General features: G+C 45.8%; 1 protein-coding gene across 2 annotated transcripts in view; it reads right to left on the reverse strand.

Annotated features, from left to right (window-relative positions):
* Positions 1-23,675, reverse strand: part of EPSTI1 (epithelial stromal interaction 1) — a 319,077-nt gene that overhangs the window by 58,857 nt on the left and 236,545 nt on the right. For both annotated transcript variants that reach the window (XM_078657290.1, XM_078657289.1), the window contains exons 4-5: positions 23,149-23,222; positions 6,116-6,199 (exon numbers count right to left, since the gene is read on the reverse strand). In XM_078657290.1, coding sequence (XP_078513416.1) covers positions 6,116-6,199; positions 23,149-23,222 — 158 coding nt within the window. The remainder of the gene's footprint in view (positions 1-6,115; positions 6,200-23,148; positions 23,223-23,675) is intronic.

The following is a 23,675-nucleotide window of genomic DNA, read 5'->3' on the forward strand; positions in this document are numbered from 1 at the left end:
AACAGGCTTTGTTCCGGATGCATCTGAGACTTGGTTTTGTTGATTGTGAGGCCTAGCGATGCGAAGAGATTGCAGCATGCCGTAATGTCGGCTCTCACTTTGGCTTCTGATGGACCTTTGACTAGCCAGTCGTCCAAATACGGGAAGACCTGCACTTTTGCTGCCCGAAGAGCTGCTGCCACCGGGGCCAGGCACTTCGTGAAAATCCTTGGGGCCGACTTGAGGCCGAATGGGAGAACTTTGAATTGATAATGGGCGCCTGCCACAGTGAAACGGAGGTACTTCCGATGGTTTGGGTGGATTGGGATGTGGAAGTATGCGTCTTCCATGTCCAAGGAGGCCATGTAATCTCACTCGTTGAGGCAACTGAGAATGTCCGAGAGGGTGACCATTCGAAATCCCTGCTTCTTGAGATATTTGTTCAGATTGCGCAGGTCTAGGATCGGTCGCCATTCCCCGGTTTTCTTTTTTATGAGGAAAAACCGGGAATAGAAACCCGTCCCTCTCTGATGGATTGGAACCTTTTCTACTGCGTTCTTGAGTAGCATAGCTTGAACCTCCTTGAACAATAAGTGAAGACGAGGGGGAGGGGGGCCAATGGGCGGAGTTGGTGGAGGTTTGGTGATGAACTCTAGGGTGTGACCATGTTGGATCAAGTCTAACACCCACCGATCCGATGTTATATTCTGCCATTGTTGTTGAAAAGCAGATATTTTCGCGCCCACGGGAAGGTAAGGGGTTGGAGGCGGCGCCCAATTGCTCTCACTGTTTCTTGTGACTGTCTCGTCCTTGGTTGTTTGCGCGCCTTCTTCCTCCTTGACGAGAGAAACCAGCCGATCCAGATTGTCTGTAAGAAGACTGGTAGTTTTGACGGTATTGTGGTTGATACTGTCTGCCTTGTTGGTAATAACTTCCCCTGGAAGAATAACCTCGTCCTCTAGCTCCTCTGAACGAACCTCTTTTATATTGTAAGGATCCTAGCGACTTTGCGGTATCCGTGTCAGTTTTAATCGTCTGGAGAGCCTCATCGACATGTTTACCAAAGAGAGACTTTCCGTCATAAGCCATGTCCAGAATTTTCAACTGAACCTCCGGACGAAACGTAGTGGCTTTTAACCACCCTTGACGTCTCAGGACGGCTGCTCCAGCCAACTGCCTGAAGTTCGTATTCGCCATATCTAGAGCGCAGTCGATGGATTCTTCCGCTGCCCGCTCTCCTTCCATTAAAACTTTCCTGGCTTCTTGCCTTGAGTCCTCTGGCAATAGCTCTATGAACCTAGCCATCTCCGACCACATTTGGCGATCGTAGCGTCCAATAATCGCCATTGAATTTGCTATCCTGATGGATGCTGCAGCCATAGTGGAGAACTTCTTCCCAATAAGGTCTAATCTTCGTCCCTCTTTATCTGGTGGAGTAGAAATAGGGGTAGCTGGGTTCTTTGACCTTTGCTGCGCCGCTTGAGAGATTACTGAATCCGGGCGTGGATGGCCAATAAGACACGCCGGACTAGAAAGCGGGGCACGATATTTCTTTTCTATTCTGGGTAACACAGCAGGCACAGATGCGGGGTTTTCCATTATCTTTATGCCTTCCTTCCAAATAAACTCAACTATGGGAATGGCTCTAGATATCTTCCTTGTTTCCTCTTTAAAGTCATGGAGAAAACACTCCGTTTGCTCCACTGTAACAGGGAGCTTAAACCTGGTTGATGCCCTCTGCATCAGGTTGTGAAAACCACCTACATCATCAGGCGGTGAATCTGAAGGTTGTGGAGTCGGAGGGGACGGCATGGGAATAACATATTCATCCCATGGGTCCGATGAAGGAATGTTAGGCAACTCTCCATCTTCTACCTCCTCTTCTGATGATGAATCCGGAGTTTGTGGAGGCAAGACCGGTTGTGGAGTGTCCACAATTGGAGAAGCCGGTGGCTGTTGCCGAGGAGGAGCTACCGTGTCAGATTGAGGTACTTGCGGAGGAAAACGCTGTTTGTAATCCGCCAGCATAGCCTGTAAATCCTGTATCAAATTAGGCGGCAACTGAGTGACTTCCGGGACTCTAGGCCTTCTCTGATGATCCAATGAGTGAGGCACTATGATATCCTCTTGGTAATAGTGCTCAGCGTATGAATCCTCCTCATCATCATCTTGGCACTTGATGACAAGCTCGGATGGATGACGTGCCACACCAAAAGCACCCTCATCATCATCATCCTCATAGTCATCTTCTTCATCGTCCACATAGGCCAGAAGATGAGAAGGCAGAAGTGGAGATATGTATGAACCTTGTTGCCTCTTAAAAGACACCAGTTGAAAGTTTTTTGTCGCTATTGGCGTACAAAAGGCCCGATTCCCAGTGGCAGGTCTTAATAAAGCTGGTTCCATCGACCTTGATGACCCCGGAGACCAAGGCGCATCCATTTGTTGAAAAGATGTCGTCGTCGACGGATTTATCGTCGACGAGATCGACGACGAGGGCATCGTCGACGATAGGCTTGCCGTCGACGGGACTGTCGTCGACGGGCTGGACGTCGACGGGACAATCGTCGATGGACTCGTCGTCGATGGAGCCACCATCGACGGGACGGTCGTCGACGAGGCAACCAATGACGGGCTCGTCGTCGACGGGATAGACGTTGATGCTTTCTTCGTCGACGAGGCAGTCGTCGACGGCGGCGTCGCCGACTTCGTCGACGGGCTCTTCTTAGATGACGAGTTTTTTGATGATGACGGCGTCTTCGTCGACGAGTCGTCTACGAGAGTTCTTTTTGTCACGATACTGATTTTAGTAGACACAATAGGAGTAGTGATAGACGTAGTGGATATCATATCCATAGAAGAAGAGGTTGAAGTGGAGACAGTGGTAACTGGAGAGGAGACAGTAGAAGTCTTACTCACTGTTTTCTTTGCCGGATCGTTGGTGGCTGAGGCTCCAGAGACAGAATGTTTGGATCTCTGTGAAGAGCCTGAAGTAGAGTGGGAGGCCTTAACATGCTTTCTCCCCTCACTTATCTTATCCTCTTGAGACCTCGCCCTCTTGCTAGAGGTAGAGGCTCTGTCATCATCATCCTTGGAAGAGGATTTAAGCCACAAAAGGACTCTGGCTTCCCTATCCCTTAAGGTCTTGGCAGGGAAGGTAACACAGATCTTACAGGTCTTTGCCTCATGCTTGGGATATAGGCAATAAATGCAGTCCTTGTGTAAGTCATCCACATGGACCCTCTTCTTCTCACATGTTCTACAGGGTCTGAACAAGGCCTTCTTGTCAGACATCTTGAAGCTCTGAAGAAAAAACTGAGTCAAGACTCAGGGAGACTCCCTTCCACACGACGTGCGGTGAAAATCTGAGGAGAGCTGGCTCTGCAGGGAAGGTTCTAGAGGGTGCTGTGAGCTGATTGGTTGGAGCAAAGACTTTGGGTCTTTTAGCATAAGGAGGTAGATAGGCTACTATAATATAGGCCTCAGGCCTTTTTTCTAGGGCCTACTACTGCAAAGTGCTTTTGGCACTGCTTTTTTATTTACCGTGGGACTCCCGCCTCGACGACGGGGAATGATTCAGGCATGTGAATCTATGAAAGATACCCCAATACTGGATAACTGGATCATCCACTGGTGGAGGCATCTTCCTTACGCGCGATAAGGAGGGGTCTTTGAAACATGCACGGATTTGGAGGAAGGTGCACTGTCTGTAAAAGAACCAGCAGTGTCTCTTCAGTGGGTATTTTCAGAGGCACGGATAACAATGGAGATTTGGTTCAAGTTTAATGACTTGTTCTTGTAACCAAACCACTTCCTTGACCACAAGATAACTATGTCCCACCCTCTTCAGATCAGGACAGACTCGTCCTTTTCCACACAGTCCGGCAAAAACTCATTGTGTGATCCTACACAACCACTGTATGTCAGAGAATTATGACAGAACGTCAACTTTGGGGCTGATTCACGGAGACATGAACATAAGTATGTAAATGAGCACCTTGTAGCACTACTTACTGAACTCATCGTTTTGTGGATTGGCCCCTAAAACGGAAACACAATGGGAATATACAGAGAATGTTCAGACGCAATCAGTACAAACAGGAAGGACTTGGCTATTAGTGAAGGTCAAAGAAGGCAAAGGATTGGGACATTTAAGAGCAAATTCACAATGGCACATGAGTGTGCAAAAGATTACCCCAGAAGTAGTACTTCCTGTACTCCTAAATCCTTTTTTGAATCACCCCCGATCTCCTTTTAGTTGATACATATAATGGACAATATGGCACCTTTCCTGCGAACATCCACCCACTTCCGTCAGTCTACTGATCTCCCATTCAGTTCCCTCTAAGACGCTTGCGCATAATGACTAGTTTCATCATGGACTGCCTTGTACTTTCCTTTATTCAGCCCCTTGGCCATCATTCTCAGAAACCAGCCGTCAAAGAAAATCTAATTCTTTTCACTAAAGCCTTACTGAAATATAATAAAAGGCCCTTCTCTTCTTATTCTGAGAGATTAAAAAGTAATAAAGAGTGGGTTCTGTTCAATAATAGATAATCTCCAGATTTGGTGGCACAGCTTTTCCATAAAAAGACAACTTCTGAACAATACATCTTTCAATTTTCTGAATTTAAATTTAAATTTCCCTTTAGAGCATACAGCTTTAGAGCGTAAAAAAAGTCTTTACAATGAGTTGCATAGGCTACAATTGAGGGTAAATGCCTTCACCTTGTGCACAGCCATGCAAAGGCCAACTGCAATCACAGACTGAAATTAACATTACAGACGAACTTAAATAAGCCCAGTTTGAATTAAAAAGAACAGTTATGATGTGGTGTCATGAAGGGGTACATGTTTAACATATGAAATGTAGAACTCATTGCTAGACAAAATGACACTAGTCTTTAGTAAAACAGTGATCACACAGATGGTTAGAAGGACGTAGTTTGCTGTTTCTATAAAAATTCATTTATCAATCTTAAAGCTTCGTTGGATAACTGTGTCTAACGCACTTTATACACACCTAATTTTCATATTAATGTAGTTTATTTTATAAATTAATTAACATAGCCCACTTCTGCGACAACACTCACAGTTGCATCTAAATATAGAAGCAATGCTTTTGAAACGCCAGAAATATTAAACAAGACACACTCTCACCACCTTCAGCCAAAATGAAAGGCTGATATTTGAAAGTAGTAAGGCACCCCACAAATCCCCCAACCCAGACATATACATTATTCTACAATGGAAGTAAATCAAGGTACCACTTAGAGTACACTGAGTGTTGTTGGTCTGAATTACATTGTTTTTACAGAATGTTTCACAACGTCTGTGTGGACCTTTGAAGCCTTCAGAAAGGAATGTGGGACGATTGCCGATTCCATCAATAATTGATTATTTGATACCAAGCATGCACGAGCCCAGGTGTTTTTCAAAACGAGGATAGCAGGCTACATATCAGGTAATGCTACTGGAAAGGATTGTCACTCCAGCGGTCACATTAATAGTTTGCCGCACACCCTTCAGTTGCACCCGTTATCAGCCGCTCTTGTTTTTTTTGGGTGATGATCAAGAAAAGAGGCTGTGGCATTCCTAGGTTATACTTTTGTTTTTGACAATTCTGTTAAAAAGAATTTGGAGCTGAATAACTCTGTGTTTCGGTGACAGAACAGTAATATTTAAAAAAGATAAAATGTGCTTTTTGTGAAGGACAAGAGATGGAGAACGTAAATCATGTGGTTACCTATATGAGGCTTAAAGTTAATCCAATTCAGTGGAAATCATTGTTACGGCCCATTTACCACTCAAGAGATGCATTCGCATCCTTTTGAGACTTACACATTTTGAATTAATGGAGTGGTTTAAAACTTTTCTCAAGAGGATGTAGCAAAGGGATGGACGTGAGAGAAAGAAAGATGTATTTTTATTACATTAAGTCCATGTGAGAGTGTGATACTTCACACCAGCCAGTCTCAATTTAATGAACAAGAGCACACATTGAGTGAGTCATGTACTTACTAGACAACTCTTACATTACTTATTGCTGTTATGGTTAATTAGCACATACCAATGAAAAAGTACTATTAGTATGCATTGCTACAGCAGCAAATAATCTATAGAAAAAAATCCACACCTTTTCTCTCTGGACCGCCTTCATTTTCTGGATTTCAGCGTCTTCGGCCTCCTTCTGCTTTCTTTTGTATTCTTCTCTCTTCATCTAGAAGGAAAAACAATAATGCAGTTAAAATGAGCCACATCACACTTAACAGCACAGTAGTATTGTTCTTATGGAACGTCTACATCGATCTACAACATGTTACCTGCTGGAGCGAAGATCAGTATAAAGGACACGGACACACCAAGTTTCATAGGTTTTTTTTCCACGCCAAAAAATATATCAATTAACCGTAAAGGAAAGCCGGCCGTGCAATGAAAGGTATCCAGCCAAAAGGGTTTATAAAAGAAGGCAGACAAGCGGACATCAGAACTCCACAAACAACCAAAGTGCAGGGTTTTGCAATTCCTATCACCGACACCCAACTCACCCAAGACATAATTTTGTGAGGTTTTTTGTTGTTGTCCTCAACCACCATTGTATACAAGTAACAGCCCGTCAACCGATCTATACCTCCCCAGGCTTTTGCAATAATTCAATACCTCCTGCTCTCGTGCCCTTCCAGTATCCTGGCTGCACAATATAAAAATATACATATTTTTTTGAGAGTCAATGACAAGAGGTCATATTCATTTTGTAAACTGGGCAAGTAGAACCAACTCTAGGGCTCGCAAACCTTTTGGCTGATCGTTTACAGTACTGATATTAGGAAAGAGGAACGTCTGCTCCTAAGGAAAGATTTGTTTTCATTTGTATAATTTTTGTAAAATTGCTTATGTGATTTATTAATTCAAAACCTTTACTATTAGGACTAGCGCTAGAAGGATATGGGAGGGAGGTTACATTACTGGAAGCAATTTCAGTGTAAAAAAAAAAGTGTACGTTTGCAAAATTGAACAATTTGAGGCCATTTACAAGGAGCCCAGAATGATTCCTGGTAATATGCAAATACCTATAGGAGTTTCTCCATGCTTTCATACTACTTTACCCTCCTTACACACACACCCTTTTTCTCATCCTGGACAACGTTTCACTCCGGCCTTGACAGGAGTACATTTCTAATCCTTTTCATTGTCAGAAGAGTTCGAAGTGTTGGTTTTTACCTTTAAGCACATGGGAGTGTGCACACAATCAGGCATTCCAGCCCTGGAACTACCTCACCTTTCCTACTTCAGCCCCACCCAACCCCCCCATACAATATGACCTTTGGGTAAATCAGAGAGGCTTCTGTCAGAGCTCGGTCATAACGAGAATGCTGCCATAATCTGTCACTTAAGTGAAAGGCACCAAAAGGTACCAGTTTTTTATTTTATAGAGCTCGTAGATTTCAGAAGCACCCAGTTCTTTCTACAAATAGATATTTTATAAAACTGAACACCCCTGAACATGAGATTGGCACAGCACTAAACAATAGGGCCAACAGCTTCCAGGATGGCCGTCTCTGCCCAAGTCCAAACACACACTACAGTAAACTACCTGCGGGTTCACAATAACGATGATGTGGGCCCTTGGCATCACTTGTCGAAGAAAAACAAATGATGTTCTTGCAGACACCGCAGCAATCGAGAGCTATGCCCATAAACACAGAAAATTCAGAAGAGATGACATACACCATGTCGCAGCAATGACCAAATACCTTCTTTAACACGGTGATCTTCTATGAAGAAAACAAACTAAGGAGTGATGTTCACAGGTCTATCCCTTTAGAGGAGGCTTGAGACAGAAGAGAAAATACAGAGGGAAACTTAGGATAATCAATTAAAGCCAGTAGTTAAGGCTTATGATGATGTAGAGACTTAGTTAAGCGAGTAAAATCCAATCAGCAGTCACCAAAATCAGTATGGTTTGAAGAATGGACGGGGTGTAATTTTATAAAGTACTCCCGTAGGTCAATGAGCTGACGAGCTCGTGGATGAAGCACCTGCGCGTCAGTGAGAGCTACCGGACCTGATATAATGTTTGGCAGCCTACACAGCAAACCCCAAAATACAAGACTGTATTCTCTACTGATGACGGTTAATAAACGAGAAACACATGTCTAGAGATCAGCACTATCTGCGCCAAACTTGGCTAAATACTCAAAAATATCGGAGCGAGCTATAAGAGACTGCATTTCCCAGAATGCCAGGGGCGAACCTTGCCTGAGAGTTCAGCGGTGTGCTCCCACATCCTGCTGTCTGTAATTTGAAATATGTAGGATGCTCAGCTGTAGCTTTGCTACAAAGTAGCAACACCAAACACGAACCCCAATTGATCCCTACTGCTTCCAAAGACAAACCCTATACGGTGTGATGCACATGGTTCCTCCCCAGGGCACAGAGACGTGACCCCACACTACAACAACTCTGTTGGAACAAGACAAAAAAATGCACATTTCTTGAAGTGTGGCGAGCGGATTCCTGGAGTACAAGATGAATAGAAGCATTGCAAGGAGGCATGCCTGTCCATCTTACATTTCCTAGTTTTTTTGTCCATCTTTGCACTGAGGAATTGCTGAATATGAGGTGGTTGTGATAAGTGTACAGCAAAAATATAGAGTGTTTGTTTCGGGGGGCCCATTCCATCTCCCTCCAATGCCCTCTACCATTTTCCTGAAGAATGGACAGTAGCACAGTTAGAACTCTGTGTATGGAGGCAAAAAAGTAGGTTAATATATAAACGGTTATTTGAGTCTGAAATATAAATTAAACAGACATTAAAAAATAAGTGAGGAAAGATGCGAAACAAAATCAACCAGGATTCTGATGTTTCTAGTTTAATAAGAGGGAGGATACAAGAGTACCAAGCATTTTACTTAAGCAACCCTGAATCATGACATGCATTCTAACCCCCTTCCTCTATCATCACCCACAATGCATACATGCAGCACTTACTTTCCTGGGACTATAAAGGCGGGCAGATCGCTACCCAAGGAATTGAAAACTGAACTGAAAGGGGCAATCTACTATTAACAACTCTTCAATTCAATTCTCCTTTCCTACATGACTTATTGCCAACAAGAATAGAAAAGGCAATCACTGTACTAGATCATCAGGGCTACTTCACCTACGGCGGGCGACAAAATAAAAGCAGGCACCATAGCACACTAACCGTTGTTGGGTATGTTGGCAGTTTCTTACGTATTACTCTATTTTGGGCATTAGCGCCGCCCTGCCTCCGGGATGAGGGCTGAATGGCTGCGTTTTCCCACATTTTACCGTCTGATCAGAAATTGTTCCTGCTGTGCCCTCTGATGATGATGATGATGATGCCTTTCTGCATGTGTATTGATCTGCAATAAAAATTGTTTGACAAAAAAAAAAAAAACAAGAATAGAAAAGGCACTCTAGGCAAAACTGAATAGGCGTGGAAAGGTAGGAACTATCAAAGGAAGGATGGGTGAGCCAGCAGACACACTGATGGTGCAGCGCGAGCTGCACTGCCACCAGCCCTGCACTGCAGCCCCTACCTAACAGAAGAGGAGAACACATGAAGGGCAAGGGGGAGGTTCCCATAAGGAAGCAAAGTGGAGGGCAGTTTCCAAAAATTTATTAAGACAGCCACATCAATGCCAGCCCACCCTTTCAGTAGGGAACTTGATGGGTCTGGCTTATTTAGAGCCGGAAGCCTGGGAAATACAAAATGGCAAAAGGAATGGCAAAAGAAAGAGTGTTGTGCTGCTATTGGCATTAAAGATACTAAGAGCAGAGTTGGTGGGCAGAGCCGAGAAGATGGTCGACCATTAGCAGAGCCCAAGACCTCCTTTGCCCCTAAGACAAAACCCTGCATCCTCTTTTAGCACTACCATCTGTGAACAGTGACCTCAGGATCACAAGTCCTTCATGCCTCTGTGGCACCCGGGTGGGGGGTTTGTGAGGAGAAGGGCACCCTCACTGGGTGGTAATAGAAGAACAAATGGATAACCATGTGCTTTAGTGGTCCAACAAGATGGTGGCTGATGAGATTTGCTCCGGGTTGCATTGTAAGAGTGTAACACTCCCCCTCAGAAGGGGGCAGGGAGGCACTGTTGGCGAGAGCATCTTGTGGATGGAGTGGCTGCAGCAGGTGACTGGGCAGTGGCAGCCCAGTGCTGTGGTTTCATGTTTGTGGAGCAGAACGTCTGGCTTGGTGGAGAAGGACAATGGGCTCAGAACCCCTCTCACCCTACAAATAGTATTGGGGGAAACAGCCATCACATCGCATGCATTACAATGCATGTGATTACAACGCGGTCGTAAACGCATGCCATGTAAAAGGCTATATTCTTGGTGAAAACAGCCATCACATTGCATGCATTACAATGCATGCGATTACAATGCAGTTGTTACAACGACCGCGCTGTTACATCACAGTACCACTACAACGCAAGTCGTTACAACGACTTGCTTCAGGGGGTGCGCTAAACTAAGGAATAGTATAATTTACCTCTCCAACACTTTCCCTACTGTTGCACACACTGGAGTTGGAGTAGTAAATTATACTATTCCTAAATCCAGTGTGACCCCTAGAGCAAGTTGTTTTAACGACTTGGTTTGTAATGGTACTGCGATGTAGCAACGCGGTCCTATAATGGGCACCATGAGCAGATGTGACAATCCTATTCTTCTCATCAAAAAAGTTGGCACGACCAATGTGTACAACTTCGCCCAAGATCTCAGAGCATGGTGATTCTCAGCTTCCCTATAGAGGCCAATACTATCCCCATCCTTTCTTGCATTCCAGCCACTGCTTGAGGGCTTACTGTGGTAGATTTGTGTTATGCCTCCATAACCATTCATGAAAAGAGTGGATTTATCTTTGCTTCATAATTTGGCAGCTTTCAGCTTGTATGCTAGAGGTTCACTCAAAGTGGTTTCTCAAGAACTGGATTCTGGTATAGAGTTGAAGTGTCTCTCAAAACTGTTTTCCACAGTACCAATGCTGAAGCCTGGGGCGCAACCTCAACTATTATTGTACAGTTTCTCAATTTCGGCCAAAGGAACATTGTGCTACAATTTACATGTTACAGGAGCACAACACAATATGAGGAACTGGCCATCAAGATCAGGGATTACGAAGATTACTGGCATTGCTGCTGCAAAGAGAAAAAAGAGCCAGTGTTCAAGATGCCAGATGACAGAGACATGCTACAGGGCACTCTGGAATCGGTCAAAATGGAAGTCCATGGCTAATAAAAGTCTCATTATGGCAAGCAAGGGGAAGCAAAGTGCACTCAGACAGATTGCATAGGCAGTGCTGGGTTACTAAAGTTAAACAGTACTGTGAGTTCTACCTCTACCATAGGATAACAGTGGGCTACCTTATTACATTTAATAAGTGATAACTTTTGTTTGGGAATGGGTAGAAGTGTAAAAATATTTAAAATCCATTTTAATGGTTAAGCACAAGTTACTTACCTTCGGTAACGCTATATCTGTAAGAGACATTAGTTAGTGATAGATTCCTTACCTTAGAAAATACCCCCAGGCGTCAGACTGGATCTGGAAACTTTTCGTCAGCAGTCCCCTGCACGTCGGAAGGGGTCGTTGTGCGGCTCCACGTCCGTCGTAGGCATCGTGATCGCCGGGATGAAGTCGCAGCAGCTACTTAGACGCCGCCCTCACGCGTGGACGTCGGTTCTGTACATAACTTTCCGCGCCAGGAACGCAGAGCCATGCAAGATACTGACCACTGGTGCATTAAAACTAGGGCCCTGAAAGGCATGACCTTAACCCTAGAAATCAGTTCGCAAAACGGGGAGGATGGGTGGGGCGGTAAAGAATCTATCACTAACTAATGTGTCTTACAGATGAATCGTTACCGAAGGTAAGTAATTTGTGCATCTGAAAGAGACACATTAGTGATAGATTCCTTACCTTAGAATAGATACCCCAGCAATGCCAACCCCGGTGGTGGGTCTGCGAACCAAGATCACACCAGAAAGTCATGGAGAACAGAACGGCCAAAGAAGCCGTCTCTCCGGACTTGGCTGTCAAAACAATAATGCTTAGTAAAAGTGTGCAGCGAGGCCCATGTGGCTGCCTGACAGATGTCTTGCAGGGGGACACTACGACCTAATGCAGTAGTAGCTGCTGTCGCCCTGGTAGAATGGGCACGCAGCCCCACCAGGGGTTCCTTTTTAGCCAGAGAAGAACAGGCTTTCATACACAAGACAACCCAGCGGGAGATAGTCCTCTTGTGCACAGCCTGGCCTTTCTTGGCGCTTATGTATCCAACAAAGAGCTGGTCATCCACCCGGAACTGTTGTGTGTGATTGAGGTAAAATGAGAGCACCCGTTTTGGGACCAGACAGTGGAGCCTCTCTTCCTCTCTGGAAGGGTGCGAAGGCGGAAAGAAAGTGGTCAGGGTGATATTTGCCTAATGTGGAAGGCAGCAACAACCTTTGGCAAGAAGGAAGGACGAGTGCGGAGCACAACCTTGTCCGCATGAACAGACAGAAAAGGAGGTTTACAGGAAAGACCACAAGGGTCACCCGATGTCAAATGCCCTGCCTTCTAGAACCTTGAAGATCATGCTTAGGGAGACATTTCAAATCTGGTTGACAATCAGCAAGTCTGCCACAGGGGATATGCCCATGGCCGCCGCTATAGTGTAGTTTCAACCTACAAAAGGAACTGCACGTTTGTGAACAGCATAACCATTGGGCTGGTTCCAGACAGACTGACTGATTCCGTGCACCCCCTCAGGATATGTCATCTTATAGGCCAGCTAGCTCACTGTGCCACCATAAGCCCCCTAACACTAGCACAATAGCAAATGGTTTGGTCAACCACTGAACATGACATCCCTGATCCCAGGGAATCGTGGTAACAGATCTAGAACCCTTTTGCTCATCACTCATGCTCTCTTTCTTCTCAGAGAAATATACAAGGAATACTGAATGTGGAGTTTTCAATATTTATTGAAGCAACGTGATTCTTGTATGAAATGCAAGTGCTGCAATGATTAATAGACAGAAGTAAATAAAAGTCTTAGGACAGTGAATAGAATACAAATTTCCACCATTGTGCTAAAACAATGTTTATAAGCAAGCATATAAAACAATATAGAAATCTGGCGTATTCCTGCTAAGCATGCCCTAACCAAAGTGTGTAGGTGTATGTGGTCTGCCAGGAAGGAATTCCCGCACTGGATGATCCAAACACCATCACCTGAAGGGAAGGAATGTAGATCCCAGTCGTGTTCACAAGATAGACAACCCTTGCAGGCTGCTGGCCGAAGCGTCAGCATGTAGACACCTCGCCAATGACAGCAAAGCGCTCCTCTGCCAACAACCGGAAACAGATGTTCATTTGTAACAAAAAGGCATCCTTAACTTAGGACGAGATCTTGGTCAGGCTAATCACTGTTTAGGTCTTATCGACAGCTGTCACCATATGTACGAAACAAATAATCACATTTGCACAATGTATGTATAAACCTTGTACATGATGTGTCAAGGTATTATGAGGGTGTTCTTGCAAAGTTGGTTTGTAAGGAAGTATAGCTTCCTAGAAACTACTCCGCACTGTCATGGTTGCAAACGTGTGGCAAAAGTCATTGTATGCGAGTGAAGGAACAAGCATTTGCAATGCAATAGGTCTCGCCGTAGTGAAAGTTTGAGCTACTGACGTTGCAGCTAATAATGAGAGCTAATAAGAGAAAACACACTCACGTGCACACGCACTTAAATTCAGCTCTTCAGACCACATGGACCTGTGCAAGAACAAAAATCTGATGTGGAAGGTAAGGGAGCCGGCATGGTAACACAAGCACACATGGATGCGTGTGAAAACACACTCATGTGCACCGTCCGCAGAGGTAATTTCTTTATTTACCATCCAGTCTTTCCTATTGGAAAGCGCTCCGATGCCCACGGGCTGAATCTGCGCTACATACAGTCACAAACTAAATTAGATAAATAAATAAATAAATAAATAAACGACATGAGCATGGCCCGTAGGCCTTATTGCGCCTTTTGGTGACTGATGCAATAGGCGCACGGTGAAACGGGCAACCACAGAGGTTATTTAAGACTACACAACCAACTCTCAAATATCAGAGCATCTTTAAATGTCCTGAGTTTGGAGGTAACCACAGGAGGTAAAATAAAAGGTGTTTAGTGAGTGGGGATACTGTAAGCGAAGGTAAAGTGGGGCGATGAAGCCACAGAGAATGATTCGTCAAGTGTTTGCCGCCAGACGATTCCCTACAGAAATTACTCCGGAGCCATCTAAACAGCATCTGTCCATCAGAATACATGAATTGCTCCTGCGCCTTCTAAACGGGGCTCAGTGCACCAGGATACTTAACTCCTGCACCAATAGACAGGGTCTGTTCCTTAAGATACTTTACTGCCGCACCATCTAACAGGCTATAAAGGGTTAGGAATTTGGTAGGGAGGAAGGGGTATTCAAAGGTGAGCACTGGGCACAAGGCCCTATTTCTCAGGGAATTTTGTCAGGAGAAGAGGTGCAGCGGCTACAGAGTGTTAGGTGAGGAAGAGGAGGGGAGGAGTAAGGGGGTGGGGAAGAGTAGGTCTTGGGAGGGATGAGGTGCCATAAACCAGGGAGAGAGGATAGAGGAGTAGAAGAGATGCGTGGGACAGCCGGCAGGGTAGGCTGATGGACCGGGGGTACTGATGGCATGCACAGTGCCATCAAATTGGGGGGGGGGAGGCGGGGGGGCGTTTGTCGCCTCACTCAGGCACAGGATGGGATAGGCCGGTGGGACGAGGAGGGAAGGTTGTCAGTCGCACATAAAGAGTGAAACCGCAACAAGAGCCTGCATGAGGGTTTTAAGATTCACAATCAAAGAGCTAGGCAGCAAGTACTCCAGACTGTGTGAGCGTGCCAGATTGGCACAGAATGCGAACTGCACAAACTATGCGGGGAGTGCACTATTTGGTACTGCGGGGGGAGGGGATGGAGGTGTGAAATCTGGCACTTTGTGCCTGCAGGGAGTGTGGATTAATGTTTAGCAGGGTGCATTCTAAATTTGCAAGGCGTCAGAGGCACAACTAGAGTGAAGGAAGCAGGGCGACCAGAAGGAAAAGAAAGGGGGATGAATTGTGGGTTTTGAGTAATCGGGAGTCGGAGTGGTGCATAAGAAGGTGCGAGATGAGGTGTGATGGGGAAGGGGGTTGCACAGGGTGGGCACAATCGGGTGGCGTAGGAATGTGGGGGGGCGTGGTCAATTGAAATCAGATATGCGCCAATACTGGGAAATATAATAGCAACAGGAGGCAGGGGTGGTCGCCATTCTTGCAGGGGTGAGGGATTCCTTTACATGTGGGGGGGGGGGGGGCGGGCACCGGTGGGTGTGGGGTGGGGTGGCTCGTCGCCTTGGAGTGCTGGTTTGGCTCCAACCCGCACGCATAAGGAGAGGATTCAGGGAGCTGCTGGTGTCCCTTGTGCAGTGGTTAGAGGCCCAGTTTTCAGGCCCTCAGGCTTTCATTCTTCTTAGGCCCGTCAGACCAGTTGCAAGAACACGGTCGGGGTATGGCGGAAAGGGTGTTATGGCGGGAAAAGTGCGGGGAGGGCCAAGGGTTTCTTGTACGGGTGGCACAGACCAATGGTCACCTTCCAAGGTAGCGGGGTATGGCACCGGGGGGGGGGGGGGGGGGGACAGTTGGGGCAGAGAGTAGATGCAGTTCCGCTGAGGTGTGGGGAGGAGGTTGGTGGTTTAAAGTGTGGGTGCCGTGGAACATTAGAGGGGTGGCGGGGATGCGTGCTGCAGCCTGGTCATGCAGGGGATTTGCGGCAGGGTCGTCACGAGTGATGGGTTTGGAGAGATGTGGTGCGGAGTGTTGGGGGGTAAAGAGCGGTATACAAGTGCAGGGGACAGTGGGGTGTGGCTACACCCAATGTTTGTCGGGGGTGCCATCTTACGGGCCCAGCAGTAGCGCGCATGCGGGGCGGCATTGCCCTCAGCTCGAAGTTCGTCCACCAGTGGGAGTGGAGCAAGGTGCGGGAGATGGTGTGGGTTAATGGTGGGGCTGGGGTGTTGGTGCTGGCCTGGTGGTGGTGGTGGTGGTTTGCAATTCGTGGTGGGCATGCTGGGCACGGAGGGAGACAGGATTGCAGGAGATATGTGTTTGGAGGTGCGCATCCTGGGGTTGGGTGACGGGTGTTGTGGGGCTTGTTACGGGCTTGGAGCGGTGTTGGGTATTCAAGGGGATCGGTCTGGCATGGTTGGGTTGTCATCAAATGATAGAATGTAGTGTTTCTTTCTCACCTAAGCGATTATGTCATTCATGCCATAGATTCCAGAAAAGGAAAGGGCAGACCTTCCAACTGGCATAGTACCACTGTGTGTCACAAGATTTCGACTCCCATCACATGGTCAGACGGTGAGGAGGGGGTATCCCCTGGTGGTCACAGAATTAGCTGGAAACCCCCATAAACAGCAGGTTTCCAGCTAATTGTTTGAAGGTTCTGCTCAGCTGAGTACATTATAAAGAATAAAAAATCCCCAGGACAACAGCAGCAGCCTCAAAAGATGTGTTTACGGTGGGCAGAGAGGGGGAGTTGGGGAGGTCAGGGGTCTTTGAGGCAGTGCATTTAAAGGTGCCTGGGCATGCTTTAAGTCCCGCCCCTCTAAGTCTCACCCGCCCTTACGCTATGAAAATGTATCACAAGTTGTCAGGTCTGACTGCGAGGCAATTTCAGGCAGGAGACAGCGAAAACAATTAAGGCATTTTTTGCTAAAAGAATTTTGCGACTCCCGCCTGAATCGGGTTTCTTGGCAAGTGTGGGTGATGTCCAGTTGATTTACAACATGTGCACGTGATCCTTCTCTGGATCAAATTGTGTCCGCCTTTATTACCAACATGTTGTTTACACATAGGGATGAGTATCCTAACACCAACCAGTGCAGCGTGGTTGGTGTCACTCCGTCTCTGCAAGGTTAGTCGCGTTATCACATCGAATGCAGGAAGAGAGGTCTTCTCCTCATGAACGCGAGCTCTAGGCTATGATAGATTTCCAAGCACCCCAGGATAACTCCTGTTTCCGGGCGCGCGCCATGTCCAGAGCGTGCAGTCAGGGATATTCAGCGCCTAGTATTTATTTTGGGTCACAATGCTTGATATTCTGTGGCGGTGTGTGTGCCTTGAGCTGCACACCCCAGAAAAAGTGAGTGCACTCTTGCTCGCGATGCGATACACTTCGAGCATGGACACAGGTGCATTGAGTGGCTCATTCAGTAGTGTTTTGCATAGGTTAATTTGCAAGTGGTCACAACACACAATTATTCTAGATTTTTGTGAAAGAAGTCAATGTGGCCGCGCTATTAGAGGATTTTACACAATTGATAAAAATTGAGCAAAAAAGAAACTCCAAGTCAAAACAACAAGCAGCAGGGAAAGAGTTTGCTTTCACTTCCGCTTCAAAAACAAAGAAGCCCGCGAGTGGTGCGCGCGCGCCACTGCGAGCCATGGCCTATTGGTGTCTTTTATGCGCACCAAGCGTGTAATAGACACCAATAAGCCATGGGAGGAGCAATGCGCCCAACCCGGCCAATTGTGTGCAGTCTTTTAGAATAAGACGCACGCAAAGGCCAATGGGGTTTCTCAAAAGGAAACCCACAAGCGTGTGCGATTCCTAGGTCAGCTTAGATTCCCCGTTTTTCACCTACAAAATGTCTTGCGCTGTGCGAGCAATGCTGCGCAGTGCACCGCTAGGCGCGAGACCTAAAAGACAGTGTACATGTAAAAATAGCAGTGTTTACCTCTAGCACTAACTAGGCAAATGACACCGCTACTCAAGCGGAGAACTGTCCGACTTAGTTATATATCCTCATCTGCCTTGCTGGGAGCACAGCCTTCGCTATGTCACCCCCTTCAGAGCACTGCAGGATTGCTGAGCGTACACCATTTAGTAAGTATCCATTAGGCAAATTTCTTTGTATTGAGAAAAACTCTCAAATCGGAAATTTCTTTTCTCAATAAATAACACAAATGGCCTTACACGCAGTGAAGTTTTTCCCCCCTGTGCGTGGGGTCCATTCTATACTTTCCCTACCTGTATTCACCATGCTTCGAACTGGGGTGGCTTGGTGAGCAAAATAACGATGGATTAAACCCAAATCTGCGACTGGGGGTGATTTTTTGCCATTGTGCAACATTCCGTCCATCATCTTGTGTGTTTTGCTGTTCACCATGCTTCGGACAGGGGAAATGAGTGATGCCAATTCCACCCTCCACAGAGTTAAACTATCATCATTGTCGCTTGGCAGTACTTGGCAGATGGGCCACCAGGTCAGGAATTTAGACCAGCCTAGGCTCCATCAGGGTAAACATAGCCTGTACCCCATCTTTAACTACAGAAGATGAAATGGTGAGTTTGGTGGGGTGAGTTATGGTGGTGCTCCCCTGCCAAACTGTAACTGAAGCCCTTAGTTTTCACCTCAGTCTCTGTTCCTGGTACCTTGAAGTTGCCAGCATGGTGTAAAAGAAAACACCAAAATGAACTGATAGACAGCAAAGTATCATGCTTTAGAGAGTAGGACTGGAGGCAGTTTAGGAACATCCAGTTTAAGTCAACAGGAGAAAACAGGGTTTCAACCCCACAGCCTTATTCATGTAAAACGTATAATTTTACATTTTGCAGAACACAGATGTATACGTACACACACACACATGGACATGAGACTTTGAAAGCACCACATAAATATAAACTTTAGCATTACAAATGGTCTCCTACTGCTAGTAAAACCTTTTTTTTTCAAATTCTATTTCTCGGGCCACTAGCTCCTCTAGGGCTCTTTTCCAGGCAGTGACTAATCTCACCAACTCTGCCCGAGTCAAGATGAGTATCCTACCTCCCAAGTGCTTTGTGACAATTTGGCTCTTTTTTTTCTATGAGATGATCAAGGCCAATCAGGGTTGGATTACCCAGCTTCTGTCTTCAACCTGCCACATGCCATGTTTACAAGCCTTCACCCTTTTTAGGTCTCGCCTCTCAATGTGCATGCGCATTGAGCAGAGTGAGACTATAGCGACTTAAACAGACTTTACCCAACTGGGCGATTTGGTGCTGTGCCCGTGCGCTTTTAGGTCAATGCGCAAGCGCATTGACCTAAAATGTACGTGCACATCATCCAATCGCCATCTGTTCCCTCAGCCGCACTCCTCCCACACCTTTGAAGTGAAGCTTAGCTTCACTTCAAAGGCCCCTGCTGCTTCACACCCTCATCGACGCTCTCCCCACTCCGCCCCCTCCCCTGCCCGCCGTGTCGCATTTCTCCTCCCCCCTCCCCACAGCAATGCCCTCCGTCTTGTTGAGAAAAGAATTGTCTCGTTTATAGGCATGGGGAGAACTGACGCGGAGACTCGAACCCAACTCCACAGTTACAGAGTCGGGAAGCTCTAAATGTTATGCCACATCTTCTATCCACATATTTCTGGGCATAGGCGTCAGTGTGTTCGGCTGGGAGTGGTCAAAATGTATAAATTAATTTTTTTATCTCCTGTTTTTTTTCAATACTTTAACTTTCATTTTGTGGTGTGCCTGCACGAACTGCTGCAGTAGGTACTTTCCATTTCAGTGCAACTGTAGGCAAATGCTAGGACAGTATAACTCTTGGGCCATGTTCTGTTCCACTTAAATAAACATATGGCTCCCGCTCTGCACTCTAAATGTAGACATCCAGCTATGTGGAAATGTACAGTTAAAAATATAAGTCCGCATGAAGGTATAATAATTGGTCAGTAGCCTCGCTACGTGAAATGTCTACTGCGTTAAGTTTATTTTTTCATTTAAGCGTACTGATAAAACACTTTCTCGTTTTTCTTTAGCTTAATCGAAGGCACTGATTAAACTTAGTACCAACACAATATAAATGGAATGTATTGAATATATAATTATATCACAGTATAATTATCCACGTTTTATAATGCACTACCACATGATTGCTATCTCCCCAAGCAAAACGTGTTGTTGCATTGGCTATTTTATACACACATTTTTTGAATGTTTTCTCAACTGTGGTATCTATAGTAATTACAACACCCCTGTCCTAACTCAAAAATCATAATGGATGGTTTGTAATAATTCAACTCTGATCTGTCCGAGTGGGACAGAAAGAATCAGAAAATAGTGACCTTTACATTTTACATGTGCAAGAATTACACGTCTCAGCCTGCCCCAGCGCCATTGGCAGTGCCTGCATACCCCTCCTGCCTCCCACCACAGCCTGCCCCAGCGCCATCGGCAGTGCCTGCAGACCCCTCCCGCCTCCCACCACAGCCTGCACCAGCGCCATCGGCAGTGCCTGCAGACCCCTCCCGCCTCCCACCACAGCCTGCACCAGCGCCATCGGCAGTGCCTGCATACCCCTCCCGCCTCCCACCACAGCCTGCCCCAGCGCCATCGGCAGTGCCTGCATACCCCTCCCGCCTCCCACCACAGCCTGCACCAGCGCCATCGGCAGTGCCTGCATACCCCTCCCGCCTCCCACCACAGCCTGCGCCATCGGCAGTGCCTGCAGACCCCTCCCACCACAGCCTGCGCCATCGGCAGTGCCTGCATACCCCTCCTGCCACAGTCTGCACCAGCGCCATCGGCAGTGCCTGCATACCCCTCCCGCCTCCCACCACAGCCTGCACCAGGGCCATCGGCAGTGCCTGCAGACCCCTCCCGCCTCCCACCACAGCCTGCACCAGCGCCATCGGCAGTGCCTGCAGACCCCTCCCGCCTCCCACCACAGCCTGCACCAGCGCCATCGGCAGTGCCTGCATACCCCTCCCGCCTCCCACCACAGCCTGCCTCAGCGCCATCGGCAGTGCCTGCAGACCCCTCCCACCTCCCACCACAGCATGCCCAAGTGCAGCATGAGTTACATACACACGGATGTGGGATGTTCTTAACTAAACTGCAACTAACAATCGTTTTTCAGTTTGTTTTAATAACATTATTTTTGTACATTACAAGTTACGGAATTGGGGGTGTTTTGTTTGGATGCAATCACAAGCGCGCTAATGCTGCTAGAGTTAAAACGTGGGCGCTGAAACTGCATGCAAGCATCACGTTCTCAAGACGAATGGAAATGGAAGTGTGCGGCCGATCCCTGCACCCAGCCCATGTGTTTGAACCACAGCACGGTGTAAGGTGCAACACCCATTATTTTACTCGTTATAGCAAGTACGTAACTGAATTTGAACAGACTCGTTCTTTTATTAGATGAATACATCTAAGTCACGTACATACAAAACATGTTGCATTACAAATGCTATAGGTGTCACATTTGAAAACGTTTAAAGTATTGGCAATGTAAATGACAAAGCTATTAATTTGGCTATTTTCAAGACCAACACATTACAAAAAAATTGTCATTTACAAAACCAATAGCTCCAACTTTTCTAATGCGAGACCTATTGCATTTCCAATGCTTGTTTTCTAATACTCCTCTTACAGCTCTTCCTGTGATTAAAAAGCAGAGGAGGTTTCCCCCTTGCTTACCACTCTAACATCGGGTTCCTGAGATGATCTATGTCCAGTTAGGACTCTAAAATCATTATCTGTGGTCATTACACTTTCTTTTACTTTTATCTTGAACACCTAATTTCATATGGCACAGTTCCTTGCAGATGATAGAATGGGGTCTGTTATGGTTCTGTTACTGTGTTACTTCTAAATGGGAAACTTGAAGAACAATCTTCTTAATTCTGTGCCACATGAAAGCTAGTGTGTGAATGCTACTATCATTTCCAGATTGAACTATGGCAATGCTTTTACAAGCTTCAAGGCATTCAGAATATAGCAGAGTGACTGATCATGAACTTCAGAAATTTGATATGTTCTCTGAACTTCTCCGTGCAGCACATGTTGAGGTTGTCAAACATAGTTAGTAGGTGTCCATGGTCATTAAATGCAGGGCTGGTGGCAAGTTTAGAAGACATCAAGCAGAAATGATGGGCTGTGGCTTTTGTTCCTTGGTGATAAAGGACTGTCACCTGAGGGATAGACCTGTTATCTGGCACCTGACCTATGGGTAGACCGAGATAGCTCAGCAATGTGAAGCTTGAACATATAATTTGTGTCTAACCAGAGACATGCCTCCACTACCTATAGCAAAAGTCTCTACGCTCAGTTTCTCAGAGTGCATTGCAAGATAGATGTGGAATGTGTCTTGTGTTTTTCTACAGTATGGTGTCCATGCACGGGCAGTAGACCAGCACTGTCCTAGTGCAGGGATTGTATCGCTGTGTTCTGCTTCAGTCATATCATATGACAACCTGTCAATGTCGAGTACAACAATGCTTTTATTTTGATTCAGGACCACACAGATTCCTGGCAGAGTAAATAACAAGTGGTAAAACGGACCATCGATTGGCACTCACTCGGCACTCGCTTATTCAATCTCAGGAGGAATGGAGGAAGCATTAGGAATCAAACATGCGACTTCCCAATGACACATGCCGAAATCAAGAGTGTTAACCAACTAAGCTCGATGTTCTGAGACCTATATTTGAGTGTGGTCTCAAACAAGCATATGTTGCAGCGTCCCGATAAGCAGACTGAAAGCATACCTTTCGTCAACAGTCAGGCAGGAACGTCTTTGTGAAGAAGGAATTAAATATATTTCAGAACCTGTCAATTATGTCACAGAAGGAATTTTTAGAAAATTGGCAAAAAGAGTCTGCGTATTGAAATAACTTTGTGAAAACCAGGTCTAAAATAATTGTATTGAAATCTACTGAAGTTGCTTTTTAGCTGTCAAATCACTAATTCCCTTTTATAAAGATCTATTATGAGCCTATAACATAGTGAAATCCTTTACAATATATATTTTTTAATCATATGCCATCTGACAAATATGTTTAAAATGCACAATGTATTACTATATTGTCTTATGTGGGTTCTAACAATAGCTCCTCCATGGGTTGAAGGTTTAGCCCTTCCTCTATCAGTTAAAGTGTTAGCCCTTACTCTACTACGGGTTAACCTGTTAGCCCTTCCTCCAAGGGTTGACCAGTTAGCCTCCCTCCTCCTCGACGTTTAAGTTTATTTGCGCCTGTCTGGACTAAAAATATACTTTTTTTGCAATCAGTTTCTTTACTCGTAAACCAAAACACACATATCCTTCCTTACCTGCTGCTGGTATTTAGATTGGCGGAGTCCTAATTGTTGTTGTTCTCTTGCTTCATACTCTGAAACATTTCCACCTAAATAAAGCAACAAAAAAAAACATGTACACGCTAATAGAGAAAGAATTGGAGAAGGCGATAAATCAGATAAGAGCGAAAGTAAAAAGAATTTAAGAAATTGTTCAAAATTTTAGTTATTTGGCAGCACAATGTGTTCTGGAGCCATCACATGCTTGCGGCACTCATTTTTGATAGTCGAAGTGGGTTGACTCCTCTTCTTCTCTAATAGGAATATGTGCTGCATACATGATGAAGGGGTGCAATTTATTATAATGCAAAGTAGGGGCCTATTTTACCTCTTTTTTTTTAAGACCGTAATTTTATTGGATTGTATGAAATACATTTTAACCCGGGTTTAATCAATACAGATGTTACAGTGTCTAACTGGACAAACACATCCAAAAAGAGGGATGGGAAAGACCAACCTCTCTTCCCTCCAGTGCTGGACAGGTCATGTGTGCATGTCATACA

Source organism: Lissotriton helveticus, chromosome 8 (assembly GCF_964261635.1).
Source record: "Lissotriton helveticus chromosome 8, aLisHel1.1, whole genome shotgun sequence".
Lineage (NCBI taxonomy): Eukaryota > Metazoa > Chordata > Amphibia > Caudata > Salamandridae > Lissotriton > Lissotriton helveticus.